General features: G+C 29.3%; 2 protein-coding genes across 3 annotated transcripts in view; both read right to left on the reverse strand.

The window, feature by feature from the left end:
- The window catches only part of LOC113403859 (roquin-1), a 30,130-nt gene extending 22,263 nt beyond the window's left edge, over positions 1-7,867 (reverse strand). Inside the window, exons 1-7 of one of the 2 annotated variants that reach the window (XM_064220393.1) lie at positions 7,766-7,867; positions 3,991-4,153; positions 2,813-2,999; positions 1,330-1,493; positions 811-948; positions 631-738; positions 228-561 (exon numbers count right to left, since the gene is read on the reverse strand). In XM_064220393.1, coding sequence (XP_064076463.1) covers positions 228-561; positions 631-738; positions 811-948; positions 1,330-1,493; positions 2,813-2,999; positions 3,991-4,152 — 1,093 coding nt within the window. In that variant the 5' untranslated portion in view covers position 4,153; positions 7,766-7,867. Of the gene's footprint in view, positions 1-227; positions 562-630; positions 739-810; positions 949-1,329; positions 1,494-2,806; positions 3,000-3,990; positions 4,154-7,765 lie in introns of both variants that reach the window. The other variant, XM_026644477.2, reaches the window with a different exon arrangement.
- A 2,821-nt stretch (positions 7,868-10,688) lies between these two features.
- Positions 10,689-15,441, reverse strand: LOC113403860 (putative peptidyl-prolyl cis-trans isomerase dodo). Its single transcript, XM_026644479.2, has 3 exons — positions 15,240-15,441; positions 11,397-11,612; positions 10,689-11,163 (listed from the first exon to the last, which is right to left on the reverse strand). The coding sequence occupies exons 1-3, from the start codon at positions 15,301-15,303 to the stop codon at positions 10,943-10,945; spliced, it is 501 nt and encodes a 166-aa protein (XP_026500264.1). The 5' UTR covers positions 15,304-15,441; the 3' UTR covers positions 10,689-10,942.
- Between the last annotated feature and the right edge of the window lie 2,515 nt (positions 15,442-17,956).

Consider the following 17,956-nt stretch of genomic DNA (forward strand, 5'->3'; position numbering starts at 1 on the left):
GAGGAGCAGACAGACATATACAGACTGTTTATTTACTTTTTATTTTGTGAAAATTAGTAAAATTGTTTTTAATAACAGGAAATAACAATAAAGTTAGTCGAAAAGACATAATCAACTGAGTAATTAAATTCTACAAGAATGACCTTCAGCTCTATTTCAATAGTACTAATTAATAAGATGCAGTTGTAAACTTCCAAAAAAATAATAATATTATATGTATTACTCACCAGGACTAGCATCGATATTGGCGAGTCGGTCGAGATGCATACTGATGACGACCAACTGCGCCGGGTCACCAGTCCTTTGCAAAGCTATGAACAGCTCCTGCACCGACTGCGCGAACGACTGGGGTGTTTGCAATTTGTCGATTATACTCTGCATGTGGCTCTTGTGCGCGGTATCCCCGTAGAGGAGGGCGCTCCACTGGTCAGGGGCTATCCTCAGACCCGCCTCGGTCGCTATTTGGACTATCTGCGCATCGTGTTCCCGACGCAGCAATTCGTATGTCCGGAATTCCTCCTTCAGTTGCATTAGTGAAGAATCACACTCGCGTTTTGATACCTAAGAGATTATCAGGTTTTAATAATGTTCACCATTACCGTTATTAGTTTTAGTTTTAAATCGTCTAACCTTAAAACAAGAAGCTCTGTACAGAAGCTGGACGACGTGGCCTATACTAGTTTTGGAAGCCTGCGGAAAATGAGGCTCTAATCTTTGGACAACAAACATCACTAAAACCTGTAGACAAAAAAAACAACATTATTAAATTTGTACAAATTAAACAAATATAAATAAAATATAGATTTTTACCTTTCTGGAAAGGGCGGAACCATCTTCTAGCGCCAAAAGGACAAGTTTTAAGACTTCTTCTTGCATTGCTGGACCTAAAAACTGACAGCCGCGAGCTCTCACCGCTGCCCACAGATTCGCACTAAGTTGTTGAGGGTTCTATGGAATAAATATAATTTATAAAAGCATTTATTTATCAAATAGTAATGGTCACTAATAGTTTAAATATTGGGGATGTATTATTAATCAAAAGCTCGTTGATGATAAGTTGTCTTTTAAATGTATTATAAAAAATATATATATATCAATTTTTCTTATTTTATTATCAATTCAATCTTAATTTTGATGTACGCTGTTATATAAAAATTAAAAGAGCCTTGAACCGAGCTAGAGATAACTATCATAGTATACGAGATAAATGTAAATAACTTAGTACTATCAAGACTTTGAATTTAGAAAGTAATACACCCCCTTATAATTCACAATTTTGCAAAATACTCGTCCGCGACTACATTAAGAAACGAAAGCCTGGAAAGTAACCTGGTGCTGAAGAATCAGTTCAGTGACAGTCCTCTCCCCAAGAGATCGCGCCGCTCGTGCCGCCCTCCCCCTGCCCTCTTCGTCAGTGATGGCACATTGAAGCAACGTCACCAACTTGCGTTGCATAGGCCTCGACAACCGGTTACCCGCCGTGCTATTATTCGCTATACGAACAAAATATTGCTATATTATTATATATATTAATATGGAGCCGAGGTGGCCCAGTGGTTAAAACGCATTCATCTTAACCAATGATTTCAGGTTCAAACACAGGCAAGTACCACTGAATTTTCATGTGCAATGTAAATTCATTCATCAATGTAATTTGTGTTTATAATTCATCTCGTGCTTGGCGAACATCGTGAGAAAATTTGCATGTGTCTTATTTCAACGAAATTCTGCCACATGTATATCCACCAACCCGCATTGGAGCAGCGTGGTGGCATATGCTCCAAACCTTCTCCTCAAAGGAAGAGTAGGCCTTAGCCTAGCAATGGGAAATTCACAGGCTGTTAATGTTTATGAACAAAATATTGCAAAATACAATACAATTAAATCAATCCTAACAAGTTATCCAATAACTAACAAAGGTTACATAAAAACTTCTTTAATAAAATCATTCTTTCCTAATAAACGGCTTTGCGAGAAATATTTAACCGGCGGAGTGAAGACAAACAAGTATCTGAATGGCATTTGCCTTTAGCTCATGAACTTTAGACACAATACAACACTTTTTGTTTTCCAATTAAAATTATTTTCCATTTAATTTAATTCCAAAGCCCCAATAACAACTTTCCGACATTCAAAAATATATTTTTTGCGAAACCATAATTAATATATGAGATTATTAATCAATTTTCGATTATTTATTTTGCTATTGCGGTTAGAATAGACTTGTAACATATTTACATAGTATCGAAAGATTGACAGATATGAACGTGCGTTTGTCGACAAATACTACCAAGCGAATTATATTATTTTAATCAACAAATATATATAACAGATTTATATATTACATGAGGATTTAAATATATATAAAGTTACAAGATTCTCAATCTTTAAAAATGATCAAACTACTATATAATGATTATGTCGTCGTAGTTGCTATCTGAACTATTATACATGTTTCCTGCAAAACTGATTTCAATTAACGCGTGTTCTTGTCATTGTAACGATTTATAAACTTATGTTTCTCACGTACTCGTTTATATGTAATTGAGCATTTTATGTACCTTTGTACATTTACTTCTATAGCATATGATGTAATCATTTAAATAAAGAAAAAATATATATAAACTATAAATAACATTATAAATTAGATAGGGATTTTCTTGTAAAATATAATTACATTCCCCCGAGACAAAATCTGCACAATAAAATCATAATAAATTCATTATTTAAATGATTATCTCTATTACAAGTTAAAAACAAATTTAATTCAACTAGTTATGTATATCAATATCATAAATAAACTGACCATTACCACAGAGTTTAAGGTAGATGGCAAGGTGTTCGAGGCATCGCACGATGACGTCATACGCATGACGGTCGTGCTCGGACAACGCCTGTATGCAGGGTGGGTGGTAGGGCTGCGCGGGCGGCGTATACCCGGCTAACTGTAGCAGCGCCGTGTTCACTACTAATTCTTCGGGCTCTGCGTGGATTACTGTCTAACATATTAAAACATACTTATTAAGTATATAATCTACACAAATAAATAATTTTGAAGTGCCTATATGTGTTTATAAAAGTATCTGAATCTTGTAAGGTAATATGGTTATTTACTAATTATCAAAACTAAAACTAAATGCACTATTGTTTTTACTGTTTGCAGAAAGGTTATTCATCAAAATCGGTCGAGTCTATCAAAACTTATAACATCATAAAGTCAGTACCTATTTATTCTATTTGTATCACTAATTTAACACGGGCTAAAAACCGGCAGGCTTATGTAACATATATTTAAATATATAGCACGATTAATAAATTATAATTCATTTATTTAGTTTGTTTACAAAAATTGTTTATCTATACTTACTATTCCGATATTCCTTACTTCAAAACAGTTTAATTCTTTTTTGTATCTAATATAAAAATATATATCAATTATTTATTATGTCGTATATCAAAATCTATTATATAAACCATTTATCTCATTCTCTATTTATTATAAGTAAACATTGTGATTGTAGCTACGGAATGAAGATCGGCAACTTCGTTTTTGTCAACACGAACATTTCTGTACACCATAAAAATCACTACAATATAAAAGATGAACTAGTTGCACAAATATTGATACGAATTGTATTCTTATAAGTTCGAATCTCCCTATGAATTCAATATGAAATATTGTGTGAATAGATCAGACCGGATGTTCCTTGTTTATTGCTGCTTTACCATAACGAGAATGAACCGAGAATGATTTGCTATCGAATTTAAAACGTATATCACGAGTAAGTTCTCTCTTTATATAATACGAAATAGATCTTCGGACTCGGTTATATTTATTTTTTAAAAAATAATTTTACAGACTATTTATTTGAAATGAAAGCTCATTTCAAATAAATAGTCTGTAAAATTATATATAAAATTATACATAAAAAATTATATATCTATAAAAGTGATCGAGAATTTTCGTTTTTACTTTAAAAGTAAGTTAACCTGATCAAAAGGGCATTGTTTTCTATGCAAATGCTTAAGACAGTGACCACATAGGGTGTGACCGCATCCAAGACTGATAGGGCTCCGCGGAGGGGGGCCAAACTCGCGACAGCACACCGGACAATTGAGGTAGTCCGTCCATTGCGGCGCCTGGATTGGCATTCTAAAACAACAACAATATATTAGCCTTATTTGATAAAACATTTATAATGCAGACAATCATTTATTTCTAACAGGCAAGGTGACCATATTAATTGACTACTACTACAGAAATACACATTACTGGACTTATCTTAATGTAATAATTATGACTGCAATAACTCTTCTAAAATGACCCTTGACACAGAAACGCAATCATTTTTTATTAAGTATTTTTTAATCATAATCTATATTCAATGCTGCACCAATGAGCAAGAAGACAAATCCGAAGTCATATACCTCAGTTCTATTTTAAATACTAGTTTTTTAATTTCCATTGCTGATAACTAAATGGTACTAAAAACTTAGACAATAGTGCGCAAAATAGTAACCAGCACCAATCTGGATTCTGGTGATAAAATTCAATTTTGTACAAAAATAATGTCACACCCACACACAACAGTTTTTATTCAAAAACATTAATTGATACATGATACATGAGTGCAATACTAAATTTAAGATAAAAATAGTGATTTTATCAATGATATAAAAAAAATTGTTTATTGTTTTTCTGAGTGAACATTCTAATTCGGGGTCAATGAAAGCTTCACACAGAACTGAAATAAAGGACGAAATAAAAAAAAAAACAACATTTAAAATACAAACAGTCTTTTACTGACAACAAGAAGGCAGGCAAGATAATAATGTACTAGGGGTCTGAAGCATACTTTTACAGAATTCAGGGTATTTATGGTTAAGAGTCTGAGTAATAAAGAGTGGTACCTACAAGGTTCAAACCCAACCTGCTCAATGGAAAATATGATGAAAGCCAAGATTTAGTTAGAACATTTAAAATGGATCCTACCTATCATGTTTTGTGCATGCAAAGCTGTAGAACAATTTTTATTTTTTAAATAAGTAAAAATCAATACATCTTAGCTCACAATTAAAATTTTATCATAATATTGAATATTTAAAACTGAAATTAATTTACGGAAGTACTTCGAGTTTTTGCCTGAACAATATACTTCAAAATAGTTGATGGAAGTTTCACAAAGAACTGAAATAATAGATATCATTCTTAATACATTGACCAGATATTGAGAAAATAATGATCTTTATAATATTAATATTCCTTATGTAAATATGTATATAATAATGCACTTATTGCTTCTGATTTAAGATAAATGTAACAACTTTAACTTTCTATTTTATACTTTACACTGGAAGGCAATATAATTATATTGGAATCCAAATAAATGAACATAATATTTAGGGGGTTGATTGCTTGTATTTGAATAAAACAAATAACATTTTTAAAATAAACAAGAAGACAATTAATCAGAATTTGTTTATATATAATACAATAATATAATAATAGAGTTTTTTTGCCATTATTTTACTAAAAGATATCAATTAATATTAAATTATTCAACCTATCCCTAGTAATTTAATGGGAATAATTAATTATTTCAATTACTTTTTACCCTAAATTTTATAAATGGTCCATTTTCCCCTGTAACAACATCTAACAGATATCTATAGCCTGAGAAGATAGAAGACAAGCAGATGGGTAAATTGACAAAGTACTCAACCTGTGGTAAGAAATCATCTCGGAACACTGACAACATAGAGCTTTAGGCATGCAATTCATGCAATCACTCTTAAACCTAATAAATTGTGTATTGTGTTTGTATGTTTGTTGATATAAGTACTTACCTTTCACCTCAATATAAAACAACACAGTGTATTGTTGTTTGATAGTTAAATATCATGAGGTGATACCTACCGTGCATAGATAGGCCAGTACAGGACCCTAACCCCAGTTATTTGATCAATTTTATAATACAACATACTGATAGTAATTTTTAATACACACTGCCCATTTGTTCACTGTATTGATTGCTCACTTCACTTTGTGATCTCATTTTTACTTAATACATTTTCCTTTGTATGTTTTAACCACACCATAGTGCTCTAAAAACAAAATTGTACAGGTGTTGCTTTATATGACATGTATTACCAACATCTGTTATAAATATATTCAATCAACTCTACTCTATTATAAGTTTTTTTTTATTTTATTGATTTTGTCTTAACATTCGAAATTTGAATGTGGAGTACTGTTGCATGTTTGCAATTATGAGTTCTATTTCAATATACATATAAAATATAATCTAATGTACACTGTTAATCATTTGGTTACATGTATGTACTACAATATAATTTAAAGGAAATGTTGTTAATTAAAATTATAATAAATTTAATAATAACTTATTTTAAAATTAAAGAAGGCTTTGATTTTAAAGTAGAATAATAAAGTTTATTTTAACACAACTATTATTTTGATATGCTGCAGTTAATATGAATATATAGGTATATTGAAATATATGTAATCAACACATCAACACTTATGCACTTAAGACAAAAACAATAATTAAGTATAAGATGAAAAAGTTATCATAGGTTTAAGAAGTTTGTTTTATTGTGGGAATTTAATAACTATAATCTGTTTTAAATAAAATATGCTTTAACCTTTTAGTATCACATGCAATAAATCTCTAAAGATGTTACATCTCTAAAATGTTACACAAACAACAACAACATCAAATTTCCTAACAAACTGTATCAACTTTCTTTGAATTGTAAGTAAATATTGTGAAATATATATATTTTTAAAGATGATTTTATAATTTGAGAGATATTCTCACAATGGATTATTATGATATCATTAATCTCAAAAAAAGGAATTGTTTTTGAAATTGAAATTGTTTGAGTTCAACATCACATTATCTAGCTATAATATTAAATAAATTTTTTCTATTACAATTGAAATTCTTGATAATGTGCTGTATCTAATAATGTGCTAAAATGGACAGGCTTTAATTTTTTTATTATAATAAAAAATATGAAACATGATTTACAATAATTCTCTTATAATAAAATTAGATAAATATCCTACCTGTTCATACTATTTACATACACCTACTCTCTCATACTTGATTTGAATTATTTATATTAAAACTAATAATATTCACATGTAGAAGAAAATGTAGATAATTATTATTTCCACATGACATCTAACATTTTTATAAAATTGTTTAACTAGTGTTTGAATCCTTTGGTACATATGTTATTATAAATACAACTTTTGTATATGTTTTACAGTAAAATATTGAATATTAATTAAGTAAATAATAAAGGGTAATATGACATTTTACACTTTTAGATAACTTTCTATCAAATTGATTGGTAAAGAAGTATAAAAAAATGCTTTATATATATTTATTATATTTGTAGGATTTGAATATATTATAAAAGACTAATAAAATCGTCGCGTCATTGAATTGGACGGTGACATAAAGATAGGTATTTTTATATAATCTACTCATACTGTATTTGTGCTTCAATATTTTTTTATTTAATAATGAATAGTCAATGATTTCAATGACCTATTGAAATCAGAAAAGATTTATTGTTAATAAAAATAGAAAAATTCTGAAAAATTGACGTGCGAAAATTGCCACCTAGGCAGTAAGTAGGGAGAGTTTTATAAACAGCCAACTGCGTTACTATGAAAAATACACTTTTATGTTCAGTATAAAGTTATTACTAAAGAATATTTTTTTGCAATTACCTCAAAAATAACACGAACACTCATCACAAAAATAACACATTTAGCTTCTACCCACTTCAAATCATGATCCGTCACTCGTCAGCACCAGTAGCAATGTTGCCAGATCGGACATAAAGTATGTTAGTATTCAGTTATAGTCTGTGGGTAAATTTCAGAATGGTAAAAAATAAAAGAAATATTTTTTTTTTGCTTTTCCCGTAATACCAAACCCATGCAAGGTACATCTCCTAGCAGCAATACAAGGTAATTTTTTTTTCTTCAAAAACCCGCGAAAGGAAGTCAGCGGCAATTTTTCTAGTTTTTTAATTCCTTAAAGTTTCCAGAAAAGTAAACATAAAGCCAATTGTGAAACTTCCTTTTAAGTTTTTTTAATTAAACCACAAAGGAATTTTGAAAGTTTTCTAGGATTTCTGATACAATTATAATACCTAAATATGATTAGAAATTATCCAAGGCCTATTCCTTTTTATTTTAAAATCGTCATATATAATAATAAGCTAAAAAAAATTATTGTTACTTTAAATCTTCAATTTTTCTTTTCTAAAAGTAGTTACTAGTGATACTTAAAAGTTATAAATTTTGTTTCGTAAATTTCTTCCTTTTATTTGGATGCTATCATTATTCAAACACTGTATTGTAAGGCGTTAATTGTTGCCTGAAAGTTCTATTAGCGAAACTATCCAGATGATTTAAATGCTGATAATACAAATCGTGTACAAATTGTAAATGTTTTAGAAGGAGTAAATAAAAACTTATTTGAAATTATTCTTTTTATATATGTGACCCCTGCGCTTACTTGTCTATTGAAAGAAAAATATCATGTATTTTGTAATTGATGTTAAATTACTGAAAAAGAGAATGGGCGTGACATACAAATATTTTTTTTCTGTTGAACTAACTGTGCCTCGTAATTTCCTGTAATTTCAATATCGTTAACGTTACTGTTATAAGCCCGTGTGGTTCATAGACCATAGTGTGGTGTTCAAATGTCTATAATATTTTTTGGGCTGTCGCAATAGCATTTTTTTATTTTTATTTTGTGTTGTCAATTGGTGACTTGTAGACCTGACAGCGCGGTAGTTTATAAAAAATATATTATGCAGGTACAAATTACTTACTACAAATAACATAAGATTCAGCCAGCGTTTGCAATGTAAGCGCAAAAACTTTTTTATTAGTATTTGTTAAAATACATTTGTTTTTTATCTTTTCGGCTACTGATATAACTGTTTTAAATATGTTCGTTAATCTGTGTTTTCATATCAGTTGTACTGCTCCCTCTTACTTTTAGGCAAATCTAGTAAATACTAAGCAAAATGGCATATTAAGATGTCTGTCATACAGGAAATTTTGATTCAGGGATTTAAAATACTCCAATTTGAATATTTAAGCCAAACATGGACACACCTGCATCTATGTTTCACAATATAACTATGAGTCAAACCAATTTTGATTTCTTATTCATATCTCCTATGATCCTCTTATATATAACATAAATATAACACTATTTTTTTCTTGTTACTGCAGTTCTCTTATTCTTCTTTAATAAATTGCACCCGTGCAAATCCTGAACGGGTTGCTCATAAAGTATGTTAATCAGGCTTATATAATTAAAATGTGAGGAATATGAATAAAATTGAAAAGTATATATTATTTATTTATTTCCGAATATTACATTTTTCTTAGATTCATTGTAAAGAACATGAAATATTGAGACACCAATAAATTTAGGAACAGAGAAGAACACGGACGACCTGGCCATTTACATCTAAACTCATTGATTCTACACATTTATACCATAATAACTAGGTACTAAGTAACAATATTTTAAATTGATCATTGTGCTTGAAGTAAGGTAAATTTAAAAATTATGATTGAAATGAAATGAAATTACAGTAGAGTATTATTTATTTGTATTTTGTTTCCAGTCTGCTTTGTTTTATATAAAAACAATTTATTGTTATTTTTGACAAGGAATAGTTTTACTTTTTTTGCCACTGCTTTTTTAAAAAAAAAAACCTTTAGATATACTTCAAAAGTTATCAAACCAAGTTTGAATGTATTTCAATAAAATAAGTTGTAATATGATTATTGGATATTTTTATATTTTAATTTTAACGAATCATAACTTCGGAAATAAAAAAAAATAAAGATCAATGCTGTTTTACAAACTAGTCATACATAGCTTAATATGTTGATAACATATTAATATATAAAACAAAATTTTGAGTTTTAAAAATATTTTTGTATAATATGTAATACACTATTGTTGGAAAATCGTTTTATATATATGTAACAGTCAACTGCAATTTTATTTTATTATAGTTACAATGTATTAGTTTCTGATATTTGATTTGAGTTTATATGATCAAAAACAGTTCAAAAGTTTTTATCACTGGATATTTAAAGTGCTGGATCATCTGGGAATATGATGTTGCATTTTGAATATAAACTAGGTCATAATGAAAGAGTAGTAAATATAAAGTATGAAATGAAATTGAAAAGTATAAAATAATGTGAAAAGTATGGTGCAATACTGTTATATTCTGATAAATTTCTTATTTTTTAACAATATATTTAGACACCTTGAACATTTCCTCTACCACTACAGATACAGGAAAAATAAGATAATACAACATTTTAGATAATATTATATGTTAATCACTACAGTTAAATCATCAATAAATAAATATAAATTTGAATATTTATTCATTGCAACAAATGTCTATTCTCATCGAGAATAAATATTTCAAATATATATAAATTTATTTATTGTAAGAAGTGTAGACACATACAATATTTGAACTAACCACTAACATTTAGATTTTAATAAAACTTTTAATTTTCTTTTCCAATGAGATTAGCCATGTAAGTCATAAATCTGATTGCAACTTGTTAAAAAAATTAAAATTAAAAATAAATGCAAGAAAGTAAAAGAGACATTTTATTGTATTACATATTCAACAACATAAAATTTACAAATTAGTTTGTAGAATACAAAATTCACATGTTCACACTAAAGTGTGAAAGTAAGATAAGATACTTTGAATTAATCGGAAATTTGCTACTAAGAATTGATTTTTTCTTAAAAAAAACTATTTAAAATTGTAATGTGAACATGTTTATACAACTTAATTTTTTTGGTTTAACAGAGTAGAATACATTACAGAAAATAATTTAAGCCGTCCTTACGATAATATGGAGGCCAGAATCAGTATCAACCACTTGGCTCAGTTGACCAATCTTGAGCGAAAAAGCCACATCCTCAAATGCTTTCTGCATCTGTCCCTTCTTGAAACGGCCCAAATCTCCATTGCGCTTGGCTGATGAGCAATCAGAATAAGTCTTGGCGAGTTCCTCAAAAGACAACTCCTTGTTCACAATCCTCTTGCGAAACTCTGTATGGATTATAAGTACATTCCATTATCCACATATGACAATACTGTAAGTTTTTTTAACTTCTTCATAGAAGTAATGTTTAATGACTTTATTATGATAGATTAAATTTAGATAATTACATTTGTACATATTTACTTAAGTAATTGCGTTTATGTTAATCAATTGTACAGTTTTCAAAGATTGATTTTTTATTAAAGATGTTTGTTTAGAATAATCTATTATTTAAAATTACCTTTTAACATCTCCAGAGCTTCTTCCTTTGTCCTAGTGATGTTCTCTTCGCGCCAAGAAGATGGGCGCCGGCTCCCAGCATGCTTCACAAGCAGATGGCTGCATTGTATTTGAATGGGACAGACATCACCATCATCCTCATCTACCAAAGGAGCAGGACCATCTGGCTTGTCCCACTGAGACTTTTTGGTATGAGTGTTCAAGAAGTATATCATACCTGTAATTTTTAATATTTTAAATATATACATTACATTGCAGTTTTTTCTAGGTAGCATAACAATGTTATTTATTCAACTTGCAATATTATTTAATAATATTTTCTAATTATATTTATCTTTAAAGTATATTTATTCATCATATTAAATATAATATGTAAAATAAATATATTTTATTAATAATTTAAACCTGAGACGATTTGTTATAATTGATAATGGCTCTCCATTTTCATTTAACAACATTAGATTATAACAGAAAATTATGTAAGTACCTAATAACAACAATAAAAAAAAATTATTCTCCGAAAATAATAACATACACAATAAATGAATGTACATTTGGTGTGATATATATATAAGTGCAGTTAAAATGTTTGCAGCACACCAAATATATATTCTTGTGTGTATTATTCAAAATAAGTTCAAAAAAGTTATCAAAATAAAAACCTATAGTCTATTCCAATCAAATAAGGAATGAAGATAATCAAACCTTAGATTTATGCATTCCACGCGATTTTCTAATAGCTCTGCTATATTGTACACTACTAAAACTTATTGATTAATATAATATGTATATAAAAGATTATTCCACTTAAATACTTAATTTTTTCGCACATTCATAATGTATATTACAGATTAATCAAGCTCTTGACCAATGATATCGCGTTAATTCAATGTCAAATGTTGTTTATTTAGCTTTCGTCCTCTTTTAGTTGGAATAGACTATACATAACATGAGAGTCTATATATAAGTGACATGGTTCAGAGACCGATATTAATCTAAAAAGATCTTAAATAATTGGCTTCTACGTATTTATCGCGCTGACATGTATTGGTTTCAAATGTTAACATAATTTGATAATAAACAGTCATCTAAAAATTTAAGTTGTTGAAGTATAATTTTTGATCAACATTTCAATTGACAATATAATTTCTTGCTATGCCTCATGTTTTCGATTTGATGAAGGCAATAAGGGGGCAATAGTAATGCAGTGAAACCATAACCATTCAATAATTTTAATGGTTTGAGTGTATAATAAATATTGCTATCAACAATTTCATGTTTTAATTGTCATATTTGTGATATAGGCTGTTTTAAGAGCTCAGGGCGTGTCCGGCGAAACTATCTTTGTATATTACCAAAATGTCATCGCGATCGATTAAACGAATATCATAACGTATGCCACGCCACCTATTGGAAAACACCTTTTCTTCGTCAAACCATGTTGTGTCTAATAAGTTCAAACAGACCAACATGTTTTAGATTTTTTTTTAAGTAGGACGGCGGTTGGGTCTCCTAATGGTGAGTGCTCACCACTCGAAAATCAAAATCAAAATATACTTTATTCAAGTAGGCTTTTACAAGCACTTTTGAATCGTCATTTAACAAAGTATTTAAGGTAAAGCTACCACAGGTTTGGAATGTAGATTCTACCGAGAAGAACCGGCAAGAAACCAGTAGTTACTCTTTTTCAACATCTAAAAATATGGTCATAGGTTAGTTAAATACAATTATATATGTATGTTATATATCCTGCCTGGAAGTCAACAAGCATTAAATCCACTTTTGTATCATCTATATAATCTTGTATAGAATAATTTTCCTTCTTTACCAATTTATTTTTACAAATTATTTTGTAAAATTTTGAATTTATGAAACGGCAAAGTTTAAAGTGTCTGCGAAATTTTATTATAGAAATGGATACCTTGCCCCAAGAATGATTTATTGACTTTGCGGAGTCGGAAACTTGGCGTTATAAGTTTATCCTTACTTCTTGTGCACATACAATGATTATCACTGATTTTATCAAAGTGTTTTAATATAAAATAAATAAATTATTTACTAATTACTATTGACAATATTAAGAAACTAGTGTGTTTCTATATTAGACAACTATTATAGAAACACTATAAGGTCCAATTACCATTAAATTGATGATAGTATACATTTATTACATTTTGAAAGAAATGTTGTTGCAGTCTTGAAATAAAAATAAATTAAATAAAACAGCAGATCAATGTCTTCGTCTTCATTAACCATAAAGTAATATTTGAAATCTTTGGATTAGATTTGGTTATTAGAATCTCATATTGTGATGTTCAACTGATAATTGATACACTTGGTATCATATATAAATCATCTTGGACATTGATATGCATGAAATTACCTTCTATAATATATGTCACTCCAAATAATTTAATTATTTGGCCTCCATAGGTCCAGTTAAATAAGGTTAAAGAGAATCTGGTTTCTTAGAAAGTAGTAGCAAATAAAATTTGCTATTGGATCAACAAATGCAATTATTGTAGTCTTTATCATAATATCACATCACTTTATGAAGATCATTTTCATTCTTAATAGATCAAGAAACTATGTCAGTCATTAGATTATGAAACTGAACAAGCATCCAGCTTCATTCTTTAAGAACAAAGAGTCATATCTACCTATTTACATTTGAAGATTGTCTCATTTTATCAGCTCTACTAAGAATAGGACACTAATAATAGAATATTATATTAATAATCATAGTCATTAAGTTTCCCATTACAATTCTTGCTCTTTAAATGTTTATGAATATAGGTGACAATTTACATGCATGTCTGATTGATTAATATATCTTTATTTATACACATACAACACATTTAACTACATATTTCCCCTTTAATTTTACTTCCAAAAATTCCGAGAACAGTTTTGTCCACATTCAAAATGCCATTTTTTTGCAAATCCAATGTGAAAAAAATAGTTTAATTAAGCTCTTGACTAATGATATTGCATCTTTTTGCTGTCAAATTTTGTTTATTTGGCTTTTCTCCTCTTACGGTTGTAGCAGAGTATACATGAGTTAGGTATTTAATGAAGTGTTCATTATAATTTTTCCATGTAAAAACAGACTTTATAAACTGCATAATAATTAATTGTCATTCAGCTCTAAATAAAAGAACAACAAAATATTCTCCTCATCTAAATACCTTTATAAACAAATAGTGCCCTCTAGTTGGAAGTTTCAGCAAAGCTGAGAATACAAAAATTGTCTCCTTCTGAATTACATATGTGTGTGAACTAATAAAACTGAATTACAATTTAGTGTTCCAATGTGTGTTCATTAAGGCCCCAAATCACTGTAAGTGACAAATTTTGTCTTAGACGGACTATCTTGTCTTAGAAGGAAACAAAGGATATCATCATGACACCATAAACTAATGTCTTGACATGGATTAAGTGATATAACACCTGAGTCAATGACAATATAATGTAAATATTACAGGATATTCAGTTTCCTGCTTCAAAATACAATAAGACACACTATGTAAACTGCTAATATAACCATAAAGCCTAGATAAAAGGCTTTGACCAGTATGGCATCAGTATAGGTTTCCCTAAACTAATAACAGTATACTTAATGTATAAAAAAAATGGACTAATCATTAATGTTCATTACGTTATTTTATAATGACTTATTTTCATTAAATCAAGCATGCTCTCTAATTGTAGAATAGAATCGAGTTGAATCAATTGCTTATTTTGTTGATAAAAGGCACCGGTACGACTAATTTTAGTTCGAGGTCTAAAAATCAATAAAGGATGCAGGGTAGGTAATAAATAATGAAATTGTAGATGCTCTTACCAGTACTCCTGCTTTTACGTGCTTCCCACCCCTCTGGAAGTGTTTCTTCTGATGTTGAAGCCATTTTCTAAAGATTTATCACCTTTTTTAAGTAACCCAACCTAATGTTAGCTTTTTCGTTAGTGTTAATGACAACCCGTTAACTACCCGACACGACGTGCACAAAACGATATCAAGAATAAAGTAGAGGAAATAGGGTTGCACACTGAACTAGTGTTGCATATCGATAGTTAAGGTGTTAGCGGTAGTATTGATAGTCTATCGATAGTATTGTCACGTGTCAATAGTATCGATAGCTCTCCATGAGCAATACTATCGATAGTATTGCAAAAACTATTAATGTTAACCTAAACTATCGATAGTATCAATAGTATCGCTGCTACCTTTAGTAGTGCTTACAGAGAGCTAGCGATACTATCGTTAGTACTATCGATATCCTGAATAGTTTTCGAGGTCAACTATCGATAGTCAAACCATCGATAGTTTGCAATGCTGCACTGAACATACGTAGTGTTAAATTAACCGAAAAACTGTTCTGCAATCTTAGAAGGAACCGAGTATCGATATTTTTTCCCTAGTACGTACCGAAATATACTACGTTCGGAAACTTAAAATACACTAAAAGTTGAGAATAAAATATCAAGAGAAAGTCTTTTTGAAGTGATAATTTCTTATGGGGATTTCTTATAACCACCTTTCACCGAGATTAGTTTAAGTTATCAATTCTGTCGGGCGACCCAGAAGCAATTTTAGTTGTTTTTTTAATTTTATGAAACTTATTTGCTCCAATCTATTGGTAAATGTAAAATAATAAATGTGGACGTCACAGGACGAATCATCAAAATAATTAAAGATAATCAATAAATAAATATTACTTTACATTTTTTGCATAAAAAGAAAGTGGCGCGTATTTTTTTGCTAAGAAGAATATAGTAAAACCGCCACACATAAACAAATAGAGAACGACGGTGAGAAAGAAGCATGACAGCATAAGAGTGCGTCATGTCGGTTACCGTCACGGTGTACGAAGCGGTGATAACCTCTAGGAGTACCAATCACCCATTTATGTAACGAAGTTTTATTAGAAATATTTAAAAAAAAAATGTTTGGACCTAGTTATGTATTGTGATGATAACATAATTTTAGTTATAAACCGAAGTAATAATAAAAAAAATTTATTAAAACACTCATTAAAAAATATATTGATTTCCCGCAAAAACTAAATATCAAAAAAAATTTTTGTGGGAGCAAAAATCTTTAAAAAAAATTAAAACACTGTTGAGAAACAATTGATTTAGCTAAAAAAATATAAAAAAAAGCGGAACGGAAAGAAATAAACAACATCAACATTATATCCTCAGGCAAAATAGGGTGTACTTGGTACCATCATACAGCCAACTCTAGTACCGCGCGTTCTTGTGAACTTTAAATTCATATGAGCAGATTTTTGTCGTAATTAATAATAAAATAATCAATTGTGTGAGTTTGTCGTGTAATTTCTGTAGTAGTGTATGTAGTGTAATTTCTGTAGCATGATACTCGTTTTATGATGACACTCATGTAATAGGATTAATAATACCTACTAATCTGTGTCAACTTTCGAAGTGGATATGGGAAATTAATTATTATCTGTTATGCAGGAAATAAAAAAGGTTTTGCTGAAAGAGATTTGTTGAAATTTAAATAAAAATAAACCAGGTTAATGAGAAAAAATTAATGTCGCATGTCTTTGAAGATAGTTTTCAGGAATTACTGCTGACGCTAGAGAAAGTATCTGTTATTTTATGAAACGCACCACTATATCACTCTCATTAAGCAAACAAAATGCCAAAACCAGTCAATATCCAGTAGCCACTAATATTGTAGTGTGTGGTACGTGGTGGACGAAATAAAAGTCAGGCATGGTGCTTAGACTTCGAGCATTCCAATAATATTGGTATGGTATTATCATTGATACTAGAACGCAGTAGGATAAAAATGGGCACAGTCAAAAAGTATTTGTGACCAGAAATAATTTGACTCCAACATCTAGATCTAACAAGATGCTCGAATTATGAAATAATCACCTGGCCAGATTTTTATAAAATACATAGTTTTATGTTCCATTCTATCAGTAAAATAGAAAAATTTATAAAAAATATTTTCCGCATTTAATTTACTAATTTTATTGAGGTCATGCAGACAATGAATTGAATGAAATTAATGAATTATTCACTCATCGAGACTTTCATAGGTTGCTTTTCTTTTAAATTCTCGATTAAAGTATCGATAATATTCATTCGATTTTGCTAAGCATGAGGAACTTGTTTTGTTACGTTTATAATATCATCTAGAAAAAATATTAATTTAATGATCACTATGGTTGAGCTACCAAAGCTTCTCATTAGTCTTATTAAGTTACAAATATTGTTTTTAATATTTTTATATTATTTATGATAAAAAGAGATAAATATTATAATTGGCTGAATTAAATATAATGCAAATTTAATAAGTTTACAGTAGCTTTATATATTGCAATGGCAGCCTTGATTTCAGTTAGGTAACACTAACGCAACCTGGTAAATTGCTGTATTGATTTATTCCTACACAAATATATGTGATTTTTTAAAGTACCGGGAGGTCTTGGGGAGGTCGCCGGTTTATTCTACTTGTAGATATATCGGCAATATTGATTAATCTTATTGCGCTTGCGTTAGGCCAGTGTTGCTATAATATCT

Source organism: Vanessa tameamea, chromosome Z (genome assembly GCF_037043105.1).
Source record: "Vanessa tameamea isolate UH-Manoa-2023 chromosome Z, ilVanTame1 primary haplotype, whole genome shotgun sequence".
NCBI classification, from domain to species: Eukaryota; Metazoa; Arthropoda; class Insecta; order Lepidoptera; family Nymphalidae; genus Vanessa; species Vanessa tameamea.